This window comes from Oncorhynchus gorbuscha, linkage group LG04, assembly GCF_021184085.1.
Source record: "Oncorhynchus gorbuscha isolate QuinsamMale2020 ecotype Even-year linkage group LG04, OgorEven_v1.0, whole genome shotgun sequence".
NCBI classification, from domain to species: Eukaryota; Metazoa; Chordata; class Actinopteri; order Salmoniformes; family Salmonidae; genus Oncorhynchus; species Oncorhynchus gorbuscha.
The window spans coordinates 20,825,043-20,849,205 of record NC_060176.1 but is presented as its reverse complement, the minus strand read 5'-3'; the positions used below and the strand labels follow the sequence as shown (position 1 = coordinate 20,849,205).

The 24,163-nt window shown below is 43.7% G+C and overlaps 1 protein-coding gene across 3 annotated transcripts in view; it reads left to right on the top strand.

Moving 5' to 3' along the window:
• Positions 1 to 24,163, top strand: part of apba2b (amyloid beta (A4) precursor protein-binding, family A, member 2b) — a 78,832-nt gene that overhangs the window by 41,875 nt on the left and 12,794 nt on the right. For 2 of the 3 annotated variants that reach the window (XM_046346176.1, XM_046346178.1), the window contains exons 3-5: positions 12,806 to 14,162; positions 17,751 to 17,831; positions 21,751 to 21,790. In XM_046346176.1, the coding sequence (XP_046202132.1) occupies positions 12,828 to 14,162; positions 17,751 to 17,831; positions 21,751 to 21,790 (1,456 nt within the window). In that variant the 5' untranslated portion in view covers positions 12,806 to 12,827. Of the gene's footprint in view, positions 1 to 1,643; positions 1,688 to 1,889; positions 1,982 to 12,805; positions 14,163 to 17,750; positions 17,832 to 21,750; positions 21,791 to 24,163 lie in introns of those variants that run through there. The other variant, XM_046346177.1, reaches the window with a different exon arrangement.

Below are 24,163 nucleotides of genomic sequence, written 5' to 3'. Positions count from 1 at the left end.
CCTTACAGAGGTCATGGATGCCGAGCGGTTGCCATACCAGGCGGTGATGCAACCGCCCAGGATACTCTCGATGGTGCAGCTGAAGAACTTTTAGAGGATCTGGGGACCCATGCCAAATCTTTTCAGTCTCCTGAGGGGAAATAGGTTTTGTTGTGCCCTCTTCACGACTGTCTTGGTGTGTTTGGACCATGATAGACCGTGCCTATAGTAATTCATTAATACTGCACCATTCAACTGAGTACATTATGTGTATAAGTGATTCATGCGAAAACTGTACTGTACTGTAGACTATGTAGGAACTGTACATGATTTCAATTTCATTTTTTTTCTTTATCCTAAGATTTGGAAGCACTCCCAAACACTGGCCTAATCCTCCATCAAAAATGATTAAACTGAGGTTATCCTTTCTGAGTCCCAGCCACACATTTAAATTTCCCCCAAAAAACATTTTAAAAAGCTATGCAAACATCAAAGCAGAAGTGTTTATATATTGTTTGACAAAGCCTCTTTTGGTTTTCCTTCTAAAACTCTTTTGCTGCGTCTATCCTTGGTACCATGGGCTTAGAGTCTCCAGCATGTTACGACCTACTCAGTGCAGCTGCTCAAACCCCAGATGGCTGACAGGAAAGACCAGATTTAAACATGCGACTGCAGTGACACCTCTTTGTATGTGTCTGTGTGTGTGCATGCGTGCGTGATGCAAGTGACAAAGATGGAGTAACCAACAAAAAGCTTTAAAATAGAGAATAGCGAGAGTGAGACATACTGAGTAAAAAATAGCGAGAGAAGCAGAGATCAAAACATAGCTGGAGACTGGGAGGAATTATCTGGTAGCTGCCACTGTGATTTTCCTTTCACTCTCGGATCCTGCTCCCAAGTGCTTATTCAGAAACACACACATTCATTTTCTTGACAGTCCTCTAAAGGCCGCTGTCAATTTTTTTTACTCCTCTTGTCTTGAGTCATTTTGAGGCCATCTGTAGCATACATTGTGCCCAGTGTCAGCAGCCTGGGAGGGGGTGGTGGTGGGCTGTGGGTAGTGGGGGGTCCTGCCCAGGGCTCTGTGTGTTATTGTTGCCCAGTGGTCAGAGGTGTCGGAAGGCCGGGTGACAGTGTGCCAGGCGTTCAGCAGGCTACTGTTCACTGTGGGTTAGTGTGTGTGTCTAAGCCATACTCACTTCTCTCCCCAGTCATCCCAGGGCCATGTGTGTGTGTGTGTGTGTGTGTGTGTGTGTGTGTGTGTGTGTGTGTGTGTGTGTGTGTGTGTGTGTGTGTGTGTGTGTGTGTGTGTGTGTGTGTGTGTGTGTGTGTGTGTGTGTGTGTGTGTGTGTGTGTGTGTTACAGGACAACAGGTGTGTGTTTCCGTATTGCTGAAATGATGATGGACCTCAGCTTTTACAACGGCACTTCCTCTCTCTGTAACGATGATGAGCGCAATAAACCAATAGCATGTGTGCTAATAACCCTGTTCATAACAGCCATAACACCTCAGTGTTTCTCCTGTGTTCTCTCTGGCTCATCTGCATGGAGGGGATCCAGCTGGCAGTAGCAGGCACCGATCAAACCTTCCGTGTTAGATGGTCCCCAGTACCTCTCCCTCAGGGGCCATTATGCTCTGTGTTCAGTACCGTGGAGCAGAGCTGTCGTCAGGCAGACTTTAAAGAGCGCCGGAGTTCTGTACCGATAGGTAACAAAGACATACCCCATTCAGAGGAGCAGTGGGATTTACGGTCACAAAATGACCACACCGTACCATCAATGGTATAGGAGCAGCAGAATGTAGATGGGCTAAATAATTATATTATTGGTATGTTAGTTTCAGCTCTGATCTTTGGCCAGCCTCCTCATCCGTACCCTCTGGGTCCTTTCCTTCTTCTCTTACTCTGCAGACATTGAAAGGTATTCATGATACTGGTTGGCTCGCTGTCCATCCCGGAGATTAGCAGGTGCTGCAACGCCCAAGGTTGGCTCTCAAGCACTGGTGAGAAAAAGCTCTGAAGACTTAACTCAACTGTGTATCTGGCAGGAAGATGTGGGTCTTAGCCAAGACGCTTCAGTTTGTTAGTTGTGTCCTTCAGGGAATTAATTAAAACCATTATACTCAAACCTACTTTCCTCTGAAAGGTTAATTCAACCTTTTCATTCTCCCTTCAGGTTCCCAGTAACGAGTTGGCCACTCTGTCAACCATTTTGGTGTTAAGGTTGGAAAAAAGCCTGTTAAATACAATGAATCAGTGAAGTGTCTAGCACGTCAATGAAGGAGCGATGCGTTTGAGGTTGCAGATCTAGAGTGAGGGTAAAGCACGAGGGCTTTGTGGTGTGGCTGGGGTCTATCTCAGGGGTGATCTGACTCATGAAAACAAAGAGTTGCCGTGGTGACTGGGAGGAGGTAGGCGTGTCAGGATCCTGGCGGCAGTACCAGGAGGACGGACGGGTGGGCAGAAAGACAGGAGGGTTGGGCTGGCTGCTTGTGTTAGGGCCTCTCCTCTTTCCCTTTCTCCATTTCTCTCGCTCTTCTCTTTGTCTCCTTCTGTCTCCCTCTGTCTCCCCCCCCCCCTGCAGTATGTGGGAGGCTGGGGTGAGAACACTGAATCGCAATAAAACTGAGAGATGGAGCCTTCCCTTTTCTCGCTCAGCACAGACACAACGGCTTTCTTATAACTATGTGATAACAATACATCACTAGTGGTGTAAAACCTAGATTGAACCACAAATGATTATGGTGGTGTAATATAACCACACATCCTTTCCCAGATAGATAGAGAAGTGATTCATTAATCCAGCTATAGTTACTGGCACTAAGGATGTGACTTTACCGTGGCTGTAATCAAGGACGGTGACAGAATAATAAATGGATATGGTGAGTTGGTAAAAGACCATGAAGTCAAACTGGAGGCTCATTCATTAGGGAAGGAGGGAAGGGCTTGTGCATATCGTAAAGCTGTCGGAAGGGAGAGAATAAGAGTTCAGTTTCCCACTTTGAGCACCGACACAAAGCCTAAACTCTGTGTTAGATTTAGTGTCAGGTAGGTGGCTCACAACACTTAGTAGGGTTGTCATGATACCAGCCCTTTACCAAAGTAGACTTTAATACAAAGTACAATTTTACTCTGGAAGTGGCAAGCAGAAGGTAGCCAGGACTTCACCTTTAAAAGGAAAATATTCCTTCCACTGCACTTTGTTCTCTCTGTGAGAACTGAGGCCTTTTTCACTCTGCCCATGAAGAGTTTCTTACTTCCTTTCAAGAAGGCATTTAAATTCATCAGACCTAAAGCCATCCGTTGTGAGTGATACTGTTAAAGACTGGTACTGTTTAAGACTTGGAGATGGGAGTGAAATGTGAAGCATATATTAAGCAGACCAGAGCATTACAAACACACAGCCCAGATACTTAACCCGCCCAGTGTGCGTGCTCTGTGGACTATTGGCCTCAGACAAATGAACTTACTCCAGAGGAGATTCTCTGCGAATTTCTCCTTTTTAAAGTCTAATCTTTCCAGCTGACTACGTTTCATGACTTTAATGTAGTCTTTAATGACCCTGGCATGCTTGATAAGGCAAGTCATTAAAATGTGTTGTAAGGCATCAGAAGAAGGGGTACAGGCCCACTAATGCTGCTCTACTCTCCTCTCTGCTTTACATTTTAGAGGACCAATAGCATCTAGAAATAGCGATTTGGCAGACTTGATATGTTCCAAGTTAAATACCATGATGATGTTCGCCATCCCATCCCCATGGCATACATCTTAAATGATAATGGGCTTATTAGTGATGATATCAATATAGGGTACAATTTATTTGTTCCAGTTGTAAAATCAATATTGCAATACTTATCAGCCAAAGATATGCTAGAGAGTTACTGTAGCTAGTGTTGGAAAGCACCCTCTTCTCCTGACCCTGGAAAAACACTGTGGGCTCTGTTTTCTTCTATTTTACCATTGTTTAAGCCTGTTGTTTTGGTTTTGGAATAAACACTGGGCAGCACTTAAGGGGCTTAAGGCACAGTCATTAGTATTCCTCAGGCCTCTGCTCCTCACACAGAGGGATGTGGTGGTCCCTGCCTTACTGAATGCCTCCCTGCCTCCTCCGCCCTAAGGCACAGGAATCGGGAGAGACCCGGTCCCAATTTGTCAGCCAAACAAGGAAGGCGTCACAGACTATTTTGAAGCTGTAGCTCATCCACAGATGTACTTTCAGTAAGTCTCTTCATATGAGGAAGCCAGTGAGTGCTCCTTCCCAGCTGAGTCTCTCATATCACTTTATTGAGATGCGGCATGGAGTCTGAGCGACCCGGGCTCAGCATTATCTCACGGGGACCAACACCCGCCTGCTTATCACGCTCTCCCTTGTTCAGTTCTCTGCTCATTACCACTACATTCACTTTCAGGACCGTGTCCATTCTAGTCGTGTGGGTACTGGTAGCTTATACTGTACCAGCAAGAAGAGGTTCACAGTGGAGCAGGGACTGATAATGACTGTATGGGTCCATGCATTATAATTATGACGGAATCTCAATGTGCTATGCTGGGCCAGTGACAGGGTGAAATTAGTGTGTCTCAACTATACCATCACCATTTAATTATTTATTTATTTAACTAGGCAAGTCAGTTAAGAACAAATTCTTATTTTCTATGACGGCCTAGTGGGTTAACTGCCTTGTTCAGGGGCAGAATGACAGATTTGTCAGCTCGGGGATTCGAACTTGCCACCTTTCGGTTACTAGTCCAATGCTCTAACCACTAGGCTACGCTGCCGCCCCATCCAACCATGCCCTGAGGCTGCTGCAGTCATGTAGGTTCACCTCTGCACTGGGACCTCAGTTGGTTCACACTAATGACAGCTTTCTCTCTATCGCCTGCAGCAAGTTGTGTGCCTGACTGGAACTCAAGGGCCAGACAAAGGGCTCTAAATGTAACAAACACACACACACACATGCACACACACTAAGGCTGCTGAAGAGGAAGGCGAATCTTCCATCAACACGCCTACCTTGCTTCCTGTGTATGTACAGTATATATGGGAATATTCCACTGACTTAATTATAGTCTACTATAAATCTATGTGTTTATTGATCAGTCAATCCAAGATTTCACCTAGAGTGAAAATATTTCAAGGAAAACCATGTGAACAATGTTCATAGTAAAGAAGTAAAACAATAACCATGTTATGATGGTGCAGGGAACATACAGTTTGTATCAGATATCTGTCTATAGATCCTGTCTGGGGAGAATTGGCCTCCAAGTTTTCACCCAATCAGGTGCTGTGTGGCACTTATTGTTTTATTCATATCTCTTACCCAAACATATACAGTCAAAGCTGAAGTGTACCTATGATGAAAATTACATGCCTCATCTTTTTAAGTGGGAGAACTTGCACAATTGGTGGCTGACTAAATACTTTTTTGCCCCACTGTACAGTACCAGTCAAATTTTGGACACACCTACTCATTCAAGGGTTTTTCTTTATTTGTACTGTTTTCTACAATGTACACTGGGGTGGCAGATAGCCTAGAGATTTGAGACCTGGAAGGTTGCTAGTTCGAATCCCCGACCTGACAAGGTAGAAATCTGTTGCTCTGCCCCTGAAAAATGCAGTTAACCCACTGTTCCTAGGCCATCATTGTAAATAAGAATGTCTTCTTAACCTACTTGCCTAGTTAAATAAAGGTCAAATAAAAAATAAGAATAGTGTAGACATCACAACTACACATATGGAATCATGTAGTAACCAAAATAGTGTTAAACAAATCAAAATATATTTTAGATTCTTCAAAGTCGCCACCAGTAGACTGGTACTGTATATAGTGGCTTGCGAAAGTATAGGCATTTTTCCTATTTTGTTCCCTTACAACCTGGAATTAAAATGTATTTTTTTGTGGGTTTGTACCACCTTTCGCAGCAACTACAGCTGCAAATCTCTTGGGGTATGTCTCTATAAGCTTGGCACATCTAGCCACTGGGATTTTTGCACATTCTTCAAGGAAAAATTGCTCCAGCTCCTTCAAGTTGCATGGGTTCTGCTTGTGTACAGCAATCTTTGTCATACCACATATTTTCAATTGGATTGAGGTCTGGGCTTTGACGAGGCCATTCCAAGACATTTAAATGCTCCCCCTTAAACCACTCAAGTGTTGCTTTAGCAGTATGCTTAGGGTCATTGTCCTGTTGGAAGGTGAGCCTCCGTCTCCGGGTCTCAAATCTCTGAAACAGGTTTCCCCTCAATAATCTCCCTATATTTAGCACCATCATTCCTTCAATTCTGACCAGTTTCCCAGTCCCTGCCGATGGAAAAACATCCCCACAGTATGATGCGGCCACCACCATGCTTCATTGTGGGGATGGTATTCTCGGGGTGATGAGAGGTGTTGGGTTTGTGCCAGACATAGCATTTTCCTTGATGGCCAAAAAGCTCAATTGTAGTCTCATCTGACCAGAGTACCTTCTTCCATATGTTTGGGGAGTCTCCCACATGCCTTCTGGTGAACACCAAACGTGTTTGCTTATTTTCTTCTTTAAGCAATGGCTTTTTTTCTGGCAACTCTTCTGTAAAGCCCAGCTCTGTGGAGTGTACGGCTTAAAGTGGTCTTATGGACACAGGCATGGAGGTGCAGTAAATCCTCAGCAAATTGTATTACGTCTCTGCCTGTTAAATTGAAATCATGCATCATAGCACTGCGGTCTGATGTGATGTGCAGGAGGCCCTGTGTTGGGGATCTAAAGAAATGTCTGCATGTGCCTTGGAACAGGGCAGCTTTTAACAAGGCACACCAAACGTTCTGTTTTTCATAATACTGTAAATATTGAAGGAGACACATCTCCTAACAGTAGGAATCATTACAGTGGTAGGAGTAATGATGCACCTACTTATTTAAGACTCTCAGGAGCAATTCCCCGATTTTGTTGATCCATTTTACGATTGATTTTCTTCTGTTATTCTGTTCATATCATTCAGTATGTAACATCCTTTTGTAGGTGCAAAACACCTTCTACTTGAACCGCTTTGAACCTTCCAAGTAATACACCTAATATAAAACCTTTTAACACCTCTGTTTCTTTGTGCTGTAGGAGAGAGCGGTGTTGTGTGTAACTTTGGGGCAAGGCAGACGGGGTTGGTGTCGATTATTGACACCATGTAAACTATATTTTGTCTCCAATATTTATTGAAAACACAAGTACATTTGCACAATGAGCACTTGTTGTCTCTCAAATTCTTTCTAACAGTTGTTGGTTAGCAAACTCTATATTTTTTGTCATATTAGCATAGACGTGACATTAGTAAAAACACCTCAAAACATGACGGATGGGTATCAAGAACAAGATAAAACTAGCTGAAACGAGCCACTTACGATTCCCCACAGGGCAGCTTCTTGTCATTGTTGCAAGCTATCTGGCCATCCAGAACCATAACAACACACTGCCTTCTGCCCCGTTGAAGGAGGCGCATTGTTTTCGTGACCTGTTAGCTAACCCGTCTATAGACACATTTCTTTTGGGTGTCGGTTGGTCATACTTTACCCTATACAGAACAGTGGTGTGTGAGACTGATCTTAGAACATGATCCTGTCATGTGTGGACTGGAGTTTTCTACAGTGGGTGTTGATCAATATTCTGATAGGTTTCTCTATTGCAATGTGAGCCAGATGCAGTGCCAGTTGAAAGGGCCGAGAGCTGCAACGACAGCGATGGAAGCTGAAAGGACAGCAAAAACACACTGCAGCTTGTTTGGAAAGGAAGTGATTAAGCCATCCTATTGGGGTTTACAAAGGAGGTGTTTTACATATCTAATCAAATAAGCGCTGGAGTGCAATTACTAGTGTGATTAAGGCCAATTAGTTGGGATCCATTTCACTGTTGTTGCCTGCAATACGATATAGGCGCTGCCAATGCCACTGTTTCTGTTAACACCAGTCTTGCTTGAATTCTGTCCGTGCTGTACTTCCAGCAAGCTATAGGCTCATTTAAATATATCCAGTAGAATATAAACATTATTGTTTCCTTGTTGTTAAGTGTTAGAATGGTTGGGCTGCTGTGAAAGAAGCAGATTAACCTCCTCCACAGGTAGAATACAGTAAGTCATATTAAGAAAAGCATGGGCATGGACAGTAGGTGTGTTACACAAAGATACTGCATAAGCTCCTATATCACGAGGGAACAGCCATAGAGAAACCGCTTTGAGATTCCTCTCTTGACATGCATGCATATTAGAATGCCCTAATTATAGGAAGCACATGGGAAAAAAAAACGTATATTTTACTGTTGTGCTGTTTCTGTGCGCTTTCCAGTCATTTCCTCACTGTGACGCTCATTGTCACTAATTAAGGCTGCTTGTTCAAGAAGGACCAACTGTGATTTGTACCAGGGTTTAGTCGTCAGGCCTGTCACATGTTTTCCTGTAATCAGATGAGGGAGACTTGGGACTTGGACACAATAGGCATGTGGCACTGGCTGGTGTCTGGATTCACATTGACATGGTGATGTGTCGTTCAGGGGATGACATCTTTGTGAGAGGAGTAGTCTATGGGGAAAAGGTTGAACGGTATGTAGATCGTTCTGCGTTATATTTCATTTTGAATTATGGGGTATACCAGGAGACAGAATACAAATTGCCCTGAACAGGTAGGACAGATTCCTTATGTATTTGTTGTGATAGCTCGTCATTCACATGGTAATGTATTCAAATTCAATAAAAGCTGTCAAGTCTAATTCATACGGCCCAGCCCAAACAAAGCAGAATTTGGGAAAGCTATTTGGGGACTGGGAGGATTGAATGATTCACACCTCAGAAATTATATTGATAGACAGGTAGACACACAGACACTCTGCACATACAAAATCGATCCAGGCAGACAGAATACAGGAGAGGTAAAACATACAGGAGAGGTAAAACATACACACTCTTGGTGGAAACACTCAGTCAACAGATGTATCCAGGGGTCATGTGGTGGATTTATTCAGAACCAAACAAAGAGATGGTGAAAGGTTATTGGTACCCATAGGAGGCAGTTACTCTTAGCCACTAATAATTGCCCATTGGGAGTGGCTGCTAGAGGATGCTGGAAATAATTGGGGGAGCAGAGAACAGGGAGGAGAGCAGCTGGTGGGGGATGGGTTAAGAGGCAGGGCAATACGCCTGTATCACTACACGCCTGGCCCTCTTCTACTACTGCTCAAGACCAGAGACAGAGGTAGGACATATAGTTCCATGCCTTATTATTGTTGCTCTTTATGAGTTTCTGCCAGTCAGTTATCTACCGCATGTTTCAACTATCACATTTCCTATTGTACCAACTATAACGATAGAAAGCTGGGTTGAATGGGGAATCATGTGTTCTGTACATGTGTTTGAACTTGCTCTCCCCATAGACTTTCCAGTGAGCAGCTTCTTTGTCTAGCAACAGCATCAGCAGTATTACTCTGAGTCAGTCACCTGAATGGATGGCCATAATGTGGGTTGTGACTGTGAATGTGTGCTTTTGGAGCTACACTTCGTCCACGCCCAGACACAGCCTCCTGACGGACAGGGAGGTGGGGAGGGGGCCTCTGCCTCCCTGTGGATGCTGGAGTGGGGATAATTAACCGTTGCAATCACCTGTGATGGCAAAACGTCAATATGGGCAGAGGGAGAGAGAGAGAAGAGGGGGAAGGCACAACAAAAGCCCCTCAGAGAGCAGCCAGTTGTCAGTGGCAACTGGTGGAGATGAGACCGGTGGAAGGAACATAGAGGAGAGGAGGAGAGAAAGTGGGACACCAGGTCACTCTCTCTTTAAATCGCAGTATTTTAATACTCATCTAATATTTTTGTGCCGGCACTCGTCTTCACAGCCTTGTGTGTGTGTGTGTGTGTGTGCGTCCTCTATTAATGGCTTCTCACGTGACTTATACCGTCCCTTCCCTGTTTGATAGCTTTTTAATGAGATTGTTGAATTTGTTTAGGGCCCTGCGTGCAGAAGCACCAGAAATACCCCAACGTAATCTCTCCCAGCTCTCCTCGTGGCCGCACCCTAGCAATGATTCGAGCAATCTGAATTAGGAGAATGATCCAAATCTCCCAGGCGAGCCTTTTCTCCACCCTGCTGTGTGCAGATCAATACCAGTGCAGATACTCTGGGAGACTGAACATTTCGCCAATCTCTCCCGATCTAGGAGTGAATATTCACCGGCCTCTGTGTAGAGATGACCTCCAATTTGAGTATTGATTGTATGACTGTCATGAGGTCCAATTAGCTTAAGGTAAAGGCAGGCTCCCTCTTTGTTTCATTCTCTTGCCTCAGACGTTTGTCCGCAGGCCAAACACAACTCAATGCAAAGCGTTGTATTGAGCAGAGTTCTGTATTGTGCCAAGGCTAATGCAGTAGTCCTAAGTAAGCACTTAAATGTGGGTGTGGGTAAGCTACTCGTGAACCTGTCTGCCTCCAATAGCAGAAATTGATCAGGTCTTTCAGTGGTGAAGAGATCCTGTGTCCAGTCGCAGGTTCGAAGAAAGAGAGAGAGGCTTTTGTGTTCAGCAGGGGAATCAATGTGCATCAACCATTTGTAAAGGCATTGATGCTATGTTAGGATGAGTTAGACCTAACTTAGAGGTATGCACAGAGCACAGACTCTTTGTTTTGTCAGACTAGTTCTCCTGATCTTTACCACAGTGAGGTGCACATGATGGTTTGGAATGGTTTCCACACTGAGATCAGTGCTTCTACCATGCTAGTTGTAAGATGCTGGGGTGTGTATGTGGTTAAAAGCCTTTTATTTATTTTATTATACTTTTTTTAAATGTAAGGGGTAGATCAGCTTTGCTATTGTAGATAGATTGGGCCTTCCATCAATGTAGTTGTCTGCATCCTTTCCAATCCCCCATATACTATATATATTTTTTTGTAAATATATATATATATTTTTAAATATAATATTTTACTTTATTATTGTCCCCTAAGTCTACCTCCCCTAATCTGAGTAAACTAATGGACACCAACACTTAGGTTTCTACTTCCAGCTTATAAATACTATATACATTTTACCGACATAGTATATTTTTACAACAGTTATCTTTAGTTTGTTTTTAGTCCCATCCTTCAGCTACCCTCCCATCTATCTCTGAACACCATCCAGTCCTAGCCTTCAGCTACCCTCCCATCTATCTCTGAACACCATCCAGTCCTAGCCTTCAGCTACCCTCCCATCTATCTCTGAACATCATCCAGTCCTAGCCTTCAGCTACCCTCCCATCTATCTCTGAACACCATCCAGTCCTAGCCTTCAGCTACCCCCCCATCTATCTCTGAACATCATCCAGTCCTAGCCTTCAGCTACCCTCCCATCTATCTCTGAACACCATCCAGTCCTAGCCTTCAGCTACCCTCCCATCTATCTCTGAACACCATCCAGTCCTAGCCTTCAGCAACCCTCCCATCTATCTCTGAACACCATCCAGTCCTAGCCTTCAGCTACCCTCCCATCTATCTCTGAACACCATCCAGTCCTAGCCTTCAGCTACCCTCCCATCTATCTCTGAACACCATCCAGTCCTAGCCTTCAGCAACCCTCCCATCTATCTCTGAACACCATCCAGTCCTAGCCTTCAGCTACCCTCCCATCTATCTCTGAACACCATCCAGTCCTAGCCTTCAGCTACCCTCCCATCTATCTCTGAACTCCATCCAGTCCTAGCCTTCAGCTACCCTCCCATCTATCTCTGAACACCATCCAGTCCTAGCCTTCAGCTACCCTCCCATCTATCTCTGAACACCATCCAGTCCTAGCCTTCAGCTACCCTCCCATCTATCTCTGAACACCATCCAGTCCTAGCCTTCAGCTACCCTCCCATCTGTCTCTGAACACCATCCAGTTGTGATTTCTATTTGCCATATTTTTCAACTGTGCTGTGGTGTTTCACAAAAGCTTTTACACTTTCTATTCTCAAAATGTCTAAAGATTGTAAATGAAAGATAAACATTTTTGCTAAGAGTATTATACTGTTGATTGACTGACATTTCAGATCACTCAGCAGTGCTATCTGCAGTCCTGAACCTGTGACCAAAAATAAGCTACATATCGACAGTACCAAAACAAATGATCTAATGATTATGTCTCGCTGCAGCAAAATCTGCAGAGCTGGGATGGTTGTATCCTCCATTTATATAACATTCTATTGATTGCAAGAATTTTGTATAATCATTTAAATTGAAAAAAAATCTACATGTTGAATCCTGCATTGTTTTGTGTATCAGTTCAAGATCCATGTGCCATGGAATCGGAACATCAAACATCTCTTCCCAACTATTTTGCGATCTATATGGCACAGCTGTCAATTTCTGGTCCTTGAACCTGGTATACTTTTTTTATTCATAACAATTTTCTTTTAACCAAGCATGGTCTTTAATGCAATGCCGACAGACAAGTTCCTTACTTTCTCCCACTTCCACTTGCCTATTCCATTTTTGTGGTAATACTGAAATTAGTTGGTTGTAATTTTGGGTAGAGCAGTTGTTCAAAAACCTTTATTGGTTCCCTCACTACGTCTTTTTGTTTTGAATGTGATGATGAAAAACTAAACATCCCACCGTGCCTTTCCTTCCTTCCTGTCAGTCATAGTGCATCTGTAATTGGCCCTAACAGGTTTTCACAGTCGGACAACAGAGTGGTTAACTCTCTCACTGTGTCTATTAGGCTCACTCACTGGGGGGCATAACACTTACAAAACTTTTCATCTTTGTAGCCTTCCTGCACTGTATTTAATTGAGCTGTTGTTTGTGATGATTGCACTGTAGCAGTATAGCTCTAATGGTGTGGTTCTCTCTTTCTGCGTTCTGTAGGACTGAGGACCATTTGAGATGCATGGCCTGTAAGCAGCCAGCGCCAGCGATGGCTCATAGGAAGAGGCCAGGGACCAGCGGCTCCAGCTGCAGCATGGTGGAGCCCCCCGTCCGGCCCCCCTGCCCCGCCGCCTACCCCCCAGAGCAGCACGACCAGGAGCAGGAGGAGGGGCCGGGGGAGGAGGAGGAGGACGTCCACTACTGCCGCCAGCAGGGCCTGGAGCCAGAGCTGACAGACAGCCGGCCAGACACACATACTACACCGGAGCCGCAACACGAGCATGAACACAGCCATGACCACGATCACCCAGACTGCCACGGCCATGATGACCACAGTCACAGCGATGACCATGCAGAGTGCCATGGCCACGACCGCGAGCATGCAGACTGTCACGATCACAGTCACGACGATGTAGACTGCCACGACCATGGCCACGTCCACAGTCACATCAATGACCACGACCATGCAGGCTGCCACGGCCACCGTCACGAACACGCCGACAGCCTGGATGGAGACTCCAGCTCTGACTATGTGAACAACACCTCAGAGGAGGAGGACTATGATGAAGGTCTGCCGGAGGAGGACGAGGGCATCACCTACTACATCCGCTACTGCCCTGAGGATGACAGCTACCTGGAGGGCAGCATAGACTGCAACGAAGGCGAGGCTGACTATACCGCCAGCACCGTGCAGCACGTCCGGGCTGAGCCCCCGGGCGACACAGACGAGTGCCAGGAAGCGGTGGAGGAGTGGGTGGAGGGAGAAGGTGGGGTGGAGGTGGGGGAGGTGCGCTGTGAGGTGGTGGAGCAGGACCCAAATGAACAGATCTACGACGTCCTGGACCACCACCCCCACCCCGCCACCGTCCTGCATGAGTCCCCCCCACCCACAGAGGAGGAGGAAGAGGAGGAGGTGAGAGCTGGGGTTGCTTACACTGGGGACTACTATGGCCCAGAGGAGGAAAATGGGAACTCCGTGGTTAACGAATTGCGGTATCCATACCGTGGCCGTAAAGTGGTAGTGGAGGGGGAGACGGGGGAGGAGGCGGAGGAGGACATTGACCAGATAGTGGCAGAGATCAAGATGAGTATGAGCATGGGTAGTCTGAGCAGCGGTGGTACTGACCAGAGTCCTGACGAGCTGGTGCAAGACAGTGTACCCAGTGATTACCACCCTCCTGAGGCCCACGCCAAGCCTGAGCCTGCCCCCTACACCCCAACCTCACACCGCCACGACAGCAGACCCAAGTCCCTCAACCTCCCCTCCTCCACACGGCACAACAACCCTGAGCTCCAGAGGGGCTTCAAGGTTCGCTCCCGCACCCCGGAGGAGCGACAGCAGTGGGCTCAAGAACAGGTGAGAAGGAGAGGCCATTTTGATAGGTATTTTCTATACACACTCATTGAATCTCCTCTATTGAAATGATGTGAATGAAAAGTCAGATGTACAGTTTAGGTGATGTGTTGAGAAGGTTGTCAGAATAGAAATCCAACGTTAATCTCTCGTACAAATTTTAGATCAAGGACTGAGTGATCAAACTGATTTTCACACTTCATTTTTTCAATTCAAAGTTTCTGATGCCTCTCACACTAATCTTCCGGATAAACATGACTAGATTTTGTGGCATTTACCAAAGTATCCATTTTAGAAGCTCTATAACCAACCAAACCATGCTTCTCCTTCTTTACACTTTGCCCAAGTGGGGGATGGTACAATGCCGTAAGGGGGACATCTGTATAGACTAACGTTATACATTAAAGGTCAAATTGTGGGGCTGCTTATATTTGTCCTGTTTCACACATGCACAAGTGTGTAACCTGTACAGTGTGTGGTGAAATGGAAATGCGTGTCCCATTCCCCCCGAGGCACCCTCGTAGAGTGGGGTTACGACGTGTTTAACACAGCTGGAAACACAAGATGTACTGCCAGACTATGTTCGGATTCTCATGCAGAGCTATGCCATTAGAACTGATTAACTTCTTATGGCTGCAATCCTGTAAACGGGAGCGATATGACAACAGCCAGTGAAAGTGCAGGGCGCCAATTTCTAAACATCAAAAATCTCATAATTAAAATTCCTCAAACATACATGTATCTCATACCATTTTAAAGCTAATCTTGTTGTTAATCCCACCACAGTGTCCGATTTCAAATATGCTTTACAGCAAAAACACCACAAACTATTATGTTAGGTCACCACATAGCCACAGAAAAACACAGCCATTTTTCCAGCAAAAGATTTTCCAGCCAGAGTCACAAAAAGCACAAATAGAGATAAAATGAATCACTAACATTTGATCATCTTCATCAGATGACACTCATAGGACTTCATGTTACACAATACATGTATGTTTTGTTTGATAAAGTTCATATTTATCAAAATATGAGTTTACATTGGTGCGTTACATTCACTAGTTCCAAAAACATTGAGGCATTTTGCATAGCCACATCATTTAACAGAAATAGTCATCGTAGATGATAATACAAGTTATACACATGGAATTAGATATACCTCTCCTTAATGCAACCGCTGTGTCAGATTTAAAAAAAACTTTACGGAAAAAGAAACCCATGCAATAATCTGAGACTGCGCTCAGAAGTAAACGTCGCAATAGCCGCAATGATGGGGTCAACATAAACAATAAATTGCATGATAAATATTCCCTTACCTTTGATGATCTACATCAGAAAGCACTCCAGGAATCCCAGGTCCACAATAAATGTTTGTTTTGTTCGATAATGTCCGTTATTTATGTCCAAATACCTTCTTTTGTTAGCGCGTTTGGTATACATATCCAAACGCTCATTCTGGTCAGCGTTACGTAGGACAAAAACTTCAAAAAGTTATATTACAGGTCGAAGAAACATTTCAAACTAAGTAAAGATTTAATCATTAGGATGTTAACATATAGCTTCAATAAAGTTCCAACCGGAGTATTCCTTCGTGTCTTGATGAGCAATGGAACGCAAGTGGATACCATGAGGAATAAGCGTGATCAGAAAATGGCTGACTGCCAGACACCTGATAGATTCTGCTCTCATTCACTCCCACAACACCGTAGAAGTCTCATTCAAATTTCTATGGATGGTTGACACCTAGTGGAACCCCTAGGCAGTGCATCATCATTAATATTTCAAGGGGATTTCATTGGGGACTCTGGTGAATACATACAAAGCTCAGATTTCTCACTTCCTGTTTTGATTTCTCCTCGGGATTTTGCCTGCCATATGGGTTTGGATATACTCACAGACATCATTCAAACAGTTTTTAGAAACTTTTGAGTTTTTTCTATCAAATACTAATAATAATATGCATATATTAGCAACTGAGACTGAGGAGCAGGCCGTTTACTTTGGGCAACTGATTCATCCAAGCTACTCAGTACTGCCCCCCAGCCATAAGAAGTTGATTAAAACAAGATTTGCGACAGGGGGATATTTATTATGTGTGAGGTAGTTGACAGGCAGGTTATTGCATTTTAGCTATAGTGCAGCTAGTGAGGTTGTTCCCCCAGCCACAGCCAGACATCTTGAGCTCCCTTCTCCCATCTCCCATGCCCACTGCCCACATTCAGATCCAGCCTCACACACACACACACACACACACACACACACACACACACACACACACACACACACACACACACACACACACACACACACACACACACACACACACACACACACACACACACACACACACACACACACACACACACACACACACACACACGCCTCTTCTTGTCCTCCACCAAGCTCCTCTGTGTTCTACCATTCTCTCCCCCAGCCCTGCCAGATGGTGAGGTGTGGGGAGAGCCTGAGCGCGTGCCCTGCAGTATGGGATGGCAGCATGCTGATACACACCTGCTCCATCGTGGTGTGCATGTGTGTAATGTGTGTATGCTTGTGGTTGTGTGTGTTCTCTTTACTGTGTTGTTGGAGAGAAATGGGACAGGCCACAGAACTGGATTATATTGTAAGCAAGCACATATTGTGCAGGAACAGTCACTGACGACAACAAATAAAAAATCTACTGCCCAGGTTAAATTCGGTGACTGTTTGTGATTTTACTCAGCAGTTGTAAATGTTTTGCTAAATGCTTTCAGCGTTCAGGTACTGGGATTAAAGGCTCACTGAAGTGTTTGAAAACATCAGATTTAGGCTTGATACTTCCTTCTTCCTCAGGGCAGAGATTTGTTTTATAATATAATAATAATAATAATAATAATATATGCCATTTAGTTTTATCAAACAACAGTCATGTGTGCATACATTCTACGATTGGTCCCGGGGATCGAACCCACTACCCTGGCGTTACAAGCGCCATGCTCTACCAACTGAGCTACACAGGACCATCCTGTCAAACAAATGGATATGATTCTTAACGAATTACTGTGTGCTCAAGCTGTTGTGTAGATGTTGAATACTAATCCAGACTTTGTGCGGTGCTGTCACTGTAAAAAGAAGGATTGTTGAGTTATGTAAATATGAAACGGATGTCATAAGGTGAATGCACCAATTTGTAAGTCGCTCTGGATAAGAGCGTCTGCTAAATGACTTAAATGTAAATGTAAATGTAAATGAGAGCAATATCCTCATCTTTTTATCATGCTTCGCTAAGTAAATGTGAACTGTCATGGCAATAGCGGTATTCAAGTCAACATGTTATTGTGTGTGTGTGTGTAATTCACACAAACACGTGTTACTGATCTCAATTCATGTCTAGTAATAGCATGACCTTATTTTTTACCCCCCATTACAACTACTCTCTTTTCTTTGACCCATAGAGAAATGTATCGGACTTTACTACTAATGTTTGTTGGCTGTAGCTCCCTAAGGAACCAGTCCTTTTTTCCCCTTAATTTCTACTGTCTGCTTGGAAATGTATTATTAACTCTCTGTTGCCCGCTGGTCCCTGTTTAACCCCTGGTTTAACCTCCACAGATGACCAACGGTGCAGAGCATCCCAGGAAACAGCAGCGTTCTGACCTCAACGTGCCGCTGGAGAACAACAATGTCCTGGAGGTAAACTGTCTCTGTCTGCAGTCCAAACTTATTGCGACAGATGATATAATGTGGAATACATAACAGTATTATTACTGTCCTGTGCTTGTCCTTCAGAGCCGGTGTGAAGGGGTTTTCTTCAGATTATTATCATACAGATTATTTATCATCAAATCAATATTTATTTATAGAATTCAGACAAAAAAATTATAATAACAATGAAAATAAAAAGCTGTATCTCAGAGGTTAGCTAGCTAACATTAAACCTGGTTGGTTAGCTCCCAGCAGATTCATGCAGGGTAGTAACGACATGATTTGGCACTATGTTCATTGTTGTTTAACTAGCTAACGTTAGCTGGCTGGCTCGTTAGCTAACGTAATGTGATATGTGTGATCTTACACGTTGTTTACTTAGCTAGGTTAATTTGTTTTCCTAGCTAGCTAGCTACATGTCTTAAGCTAAAGTGTACAACACCCGTTGAATATGGCCGGTGTCAGTAAACGTTGGCAAAAGAGCGGAACGAAATTGTTACCAGCGGGGCTGGTTAGGCAGTTATCATGTTATCCCGAGGTAAACTAATCTATGTTTGCGCTCTGAATGCTCTGAGGGGAAACGAGATGGGTGGGGCTAAAGCTTAAGAGGGTGTGAACGATGTTGAATGGTGTAGACAAAGAAGAGCTCTTCGCTAGATACCAAAACATTCAAAGGCCATTTTCTCAAAAGTGAGTTTACAAGTTTATCAACTTTCACAGCAGAGTTACTTCCCCATTGTTCCTCAAATGTAGTGTATGATATACCATTTTGCAAAGTAAAAAACACAATTTCAAATGTTGCTACGTAAGACTGTATACAGGTGGTGAGTCACATATTTACTACACAACAAACATAAGATTTTTTTTTTTAATTATACAAACTGAACAACTAAAAAGCACCCTAAGGAAAAGAAAAGCTAAAAATGTGTTTTAAAATCCCTTTAAAATGTGTCCACAGTTTCACCCCCCCTCAGGTTCTCTGGCAGGCTATTCCAGAGGCTGGGGGCATAATAACTAAAGGCTGACTCTCCATGCCTCTTGGTCTTAGGCTTTGAGATCATTAAAAGGCCAGTGCCAGAGGATTTATGAGAATCAATGAACTGTGTTTATGAATGACTTAAGTCCCTGTCTCCAGGTAACACAGTGTGGTTGTCCAGTTTTCTTAAGGAAATCACCACTGTTATTATTGTGGACATTTCTCTCAGGGACATTCTATACAAGGCTGCTAACCTCATCCCTCACTTCCATTGCTCTGAAAGGAAGGGAATTGGCTGTGCCCTTTTTTTTGACTCTGTAGTCAAGTCACTGGTTGGGAGCAGCAAGCTGTGTGTTCACATCAGGGAAAATCACTCAACCTTGACCTGACTGTTCAAATGACGCTCTGTGACAAAGCCCTTTCTGCTCTGCGCAACCTCCATAGGAACCCTCTCCTCTGCCCAACCCAGTCTTATCATCCTAACATGGTTTTGTCTGGCCAGGCTGTCATTCACACACCACCACTAAAGCCTGGAGAGCACAGCCAAACTGCAGAGCAAGGCACATCTTCACTTTAAAGGTCATCTAGTATAGAGGTCGACCGATTATGATTTTTCAACGCCAATACCGATTATTGGAGGACCAAAAAAAGCAGCTACCGATTAATCGGCCAATTTAAACAAAAACAAATGTATTTGTACATTTACATTACATTTAAGTAATTTAGCAGACGCTCTTATCCAGAGCGACTTACAAATTGGTGCATTCACCTTATGACATCCAGTGGAACAGTCACTTTACAATAGTGCATCTAAATCTTAAAGGGGGGGGGGGGGGTGAGAAGGATTACTTATCCTATCCTAGGTATTCCTTAAAGAGGTGGGGTTTCAGGTGTCTCCGGAAGGTGGTGATTGACTCCGCTGTCCTGGCGTCGTGAGGGAGTTTGTTCCACCATTGGGGGGGCCAGAGTGACAATTACAACAATACTGAATGAACACTTATTTTAACTTAATATAATACATAAAATCAATTTAGCCTCAAGTAAATAATGGAACATGTTCAATTTGGTTTAAATAATGCAAAAACAAAGTGTTGGAGAAGAAAGTAAAAGTGCAATAAGTGCTATGTAAGAAAGCTAACGTTTCAGTTCCTTGCTCAGAACATATGAAAGCTGGTGGTTCCTTTTAACATGAGTCTTCAATATTCCCAGGTAAGAAGCTTTAGGTTGTAGTTATTATAGGAATTATAGGATTATTTCCCTCTATACCATTTGTATTTCATTAACCTTTGACTATTGGATGTTCTTATAGGCACTTTAGTATTGCCAGTGTAACAGTATAGCTTCTGTCCCTCTCCTCGCTCCTCCCTGGGCTTGAACCAGCAACACAACGACAACAGCCACCATCGAAGCAGCATTACCCATGCAGAGCAAGGGGAACAACTACTAGAAGGCTCAGCGCGAGTGACGTTTTGACGTTTGAAACGCTATTAGCGCGTGCTAACTAGCTAGCCATTTCACTTCGGTTACACCAGCCTCATCTCGGGAGTTGATAGGCTTGAAGTCATAAACAGCGCAATGCTTGACGCACAACGAAGAGCTGCTGGCAAAACGCATGAAAGTGCTGTTTGAATGAATGTTTACGTGCCTGCTTCTGCCTACCATCGCTCACTCAGATACTTAGATACTTGTATGCTCAGTCAGATTATATGCAACGCAGGACACGCTAGATTATATCTAGTAATATCATCAACCATGTGTAGTTAACTAGTGATTATGATTGATTGTTTTTTATGATAAGTTTAATGCTAGCTAGCAACTTACCTTGGCTTACTACATTCGCGTAACAGTGCAACGAGAGAGATGCAGGTCGTTATTGCGTTGGACTAGTTAACTGTAAATTGCAAGTAGGATCCCCCAAGCTGATCCCCCAAGGATCCCTCCGATTGTTATGACCAATTATCGGCCATTCCGATTAATCGGTCAACCTCTAATCTAGTATGATACGGTAGGATTTAAGTATTGGCAAAACAACAGCTGGTGTATATTTGTGGGAGGCCACTATAGCATACGTGTACATATATATATATATATATATACTAGGAAGTTGTTGCCCTTTTAAGTTATTAAGTGGTGTGATAATGCTCCTGGGCTTTCCTCACAGACTGTAATGAACGGCCACACATATCAGCCTGGACCCTCCATTTGAGTGGCATGTCTTTTAAGTGATGGCCATTACTCAGAGTGTTTTTTCTGTAGAAGTATTGATATACAGTAGTGTTTTACATCTGAAGAGTTATGCATGTCATGACCCGACATGTTAACATGGACCACTGTTTACAATCAGGTGATGCCATAAAGTTGTGCTTCCTTTTGATCTGTACTATACACTCTTAGAAAAAACGGATTCCAACAGGGTTGTTTGGCTGTCCCCATAGGAGAACCATTTTTCGTTCCTGGTTGAACCACTTTTGGTTCCAGGTAGGACCATTTTAATTCCATATAGAACTCTCTATGGAAAGGGTTCTACATGGAACCCAAAAGTGTTCTACCTGGACCCAAAATGGGTTCTTCAAAGGGTTCTCCTATGGGGATAGCTGAATAACCCTTTCAGGTTCTAGATGGCACATTGTTTTCTAGGAGTGTAGCACACTTCTATGTATTCAGTTTTTGCATCGCTTCTTCCATTTTCTTCCTCATCTGTTGATGAATAGGGTTTGTATCAATTTCATAGGTTACTTTGAACTGATGTTCAAAAATGTTTTGTCTTCTTTGACAGAATGAAGCTTTTGGAGTTTGTTGGTCTGTTGTTTGTTGTGGAAGCCGAAGGCTTTGCAGAGAGGCGGTTTTCCTTTCAGTTTCATGAAATGAGAATGCATATTTCATTCTGCTTGACTAATTCAGAGAGTTCAATCAAGATTTTATGTTTTTCAGGAAACTAAGAAGGCTGCATCTTTCCCCAGCTTTGTTGATGGTAAGGTACCTCTACGTCTATTTATTTTGAGGATGAAATCAAGACAAAAATGAATCAAATTCACAACATCAAAAACAGATATTTCCTGTAAGAGGCTTATATCACTTTGGGTGCAGGAATCTGCTCATTCCAAGGATAGTAGATTTATCTTTAAAATTCAAGCTCCTTAATAACCACTCAAAATCTAGTTGCAAAATGACAGATCATGGAGTGAGTGAGTGAGTGAGTGAGTGAGTGAGTGAGTGAGTGAGTGAGTGAGTGAGTGAGTGAGTGAGTGAGTGAGTGAGTGAGTGAGTGAGTGAGTGAGTGAGTGAGTGAGTGAGTGAGTGAGAGAGAGAGAGAGATCAACAAATTAAGACAAACTGAAAGAAAGTAAATACAAATGATCATAGTAATTTTTCACTATCTTTATTTTACCTGAGAGCCATCATGTCAGACGTGTCAATGTGGGAGGGCTGTATCTAAGCAGGCCAGTCCCAGGCCTCTGTATGTTTGGTTCGAGAAGTTTTCAAGGCGTTCTTCGCCAAGCCCCTCTCACCACTGGGCAGCGAACGGCAGGGCTTCATCTTCCTGGAGGCTGAGCTGTTTCTTTCTTTCACTTTCTCTGGTATCATGACAGTGCATTGTATCCCTCAGTGGTTGTCACAGAGTCGACATCTACGTATCACACAGGCACATGAATCCCCTGGTGCCTCTCTCAGCTCCCAGCCCACCCGTGGCCATTTTACTGCTCAAGCCTCCGCCATGATTGTTTCTCTTCATAATACCCAACAGCTACAGAAGTGCAGTGTTTTATTTATTCAAATTGTACGCACATAATCAAATCAAATCAAATCAAATGTATTTATATAGCCCTTCGTACATCAGCTGATATCTCAAAGTGCTGTACAGAAGCCCAGCCTAAAACCCCAAACAGCAAGCAATGCAGGTGTAGAAGCACGATGGCTAGGAAAAACTCCCTAGAAAGGCCAAAACCTAGGAAGAAACCTAGAGAGGAACCTGGCTATGTGGGGTGGCCAGTCCTCTTCTGGCTGTGTCGGATGGAGATTATAACAGAACATGTCAAAGATGTTCAAATGTTCATAAATTACCAGCATGGTCGAATAATAATAAGGCAGAACAGTTGAAACTGGAGCAGCAGCACGGTCAGGTGGACTGGGGACAGCAAGGAGTCATCATGTCAGGTAGTCCTGGGGCATGGTCCTAGGGCTCAGGTCCTCCGAGAGAGAGAAAGAAAGAGAGAAGCAGAGAATTAGAGAACACACACTTAGATTCACACAGGACACCGAATAGGACAGGAGAAGTACTCCAGATATAACAAACTGACCCTAGCCCCCCGACACAAAACTACTGCAGCATAAATACTGGAGGCTGAGACAGGAGGGGAGACACAGAAGGCTGCCAATACTCATACACTACTGTTCAAAAGTCACTTAGAAATGTAATTGTTTTTGAAAGTAAAGCACATTTATTTGCTCCATTAAAATAACATGAAATTGATTTGAAATACAGTGTAGACATTGTTAATGTTGTAATTGACTATTGTAGCTGGAAACAGCTGATTTTTTTATGGAATATCTACACAGGAGTACAGAGGCCCATTATCTGCAACCATCACTAATGTGTTCCAATGGCACGTTGTGTTAGCTAATCCAAGTTTATCAATTTAAAAGGTTAATTAATCATTAGAAAACCCTTTTGCAATTATGTTAGCACAGATGAAAAATGCTGTCCTGATTTAAAGAAGCAATAAATGGGCCCTGATGCACAACTGAGCAAGACGCCTCACAAGTCCTCAACTGGCAGCTTCATTAAATAGTATCCGCAAAACACCAGTCTCAACGTCAACAGTGAAAAGGCGACTCTGGGATGCTGGCCTTATAGGCAGAGTTCCTCTGTCCAGTGTCTGTGTTCTTTTGCCCATCTTAATCTTTTCTTTTTATTGTCCAGTCTGAGATATGGCTTTTTCTTTGCAACTCTGCCTAGAAGGCCAGCATCCCGGAGTCGCCTCTTCACTGTTGACATTGAGACTGGTGTTTTGCGGGGACTATTTAATGAAGCTGCCAGTTGAGGACTTGTGAGGCTTCTATTTCTTAAACTGGACACTCCAATGTACTTGTCCTCTTGCTCAGTTGTGCACCGGGGCCTCCCACTCTTCTTTATATTCTGGTTAGAGCCAGTTTGCGCTGTTCTGTGAATGGAGTAGTACACAGCGTTGTACGAGATCTTCAGTTTCTTGGCAATTTCTTGCATGGAATAGCTTTAATTGTTCAGAACAGGAATAGACTGGCGAGTTTCAGAAGAAAGGTCTTTGTTTCCAGCCATTTTGAGCCTGTAATCAAACCCACAAATGCTGATGCTCCAGATACTCAA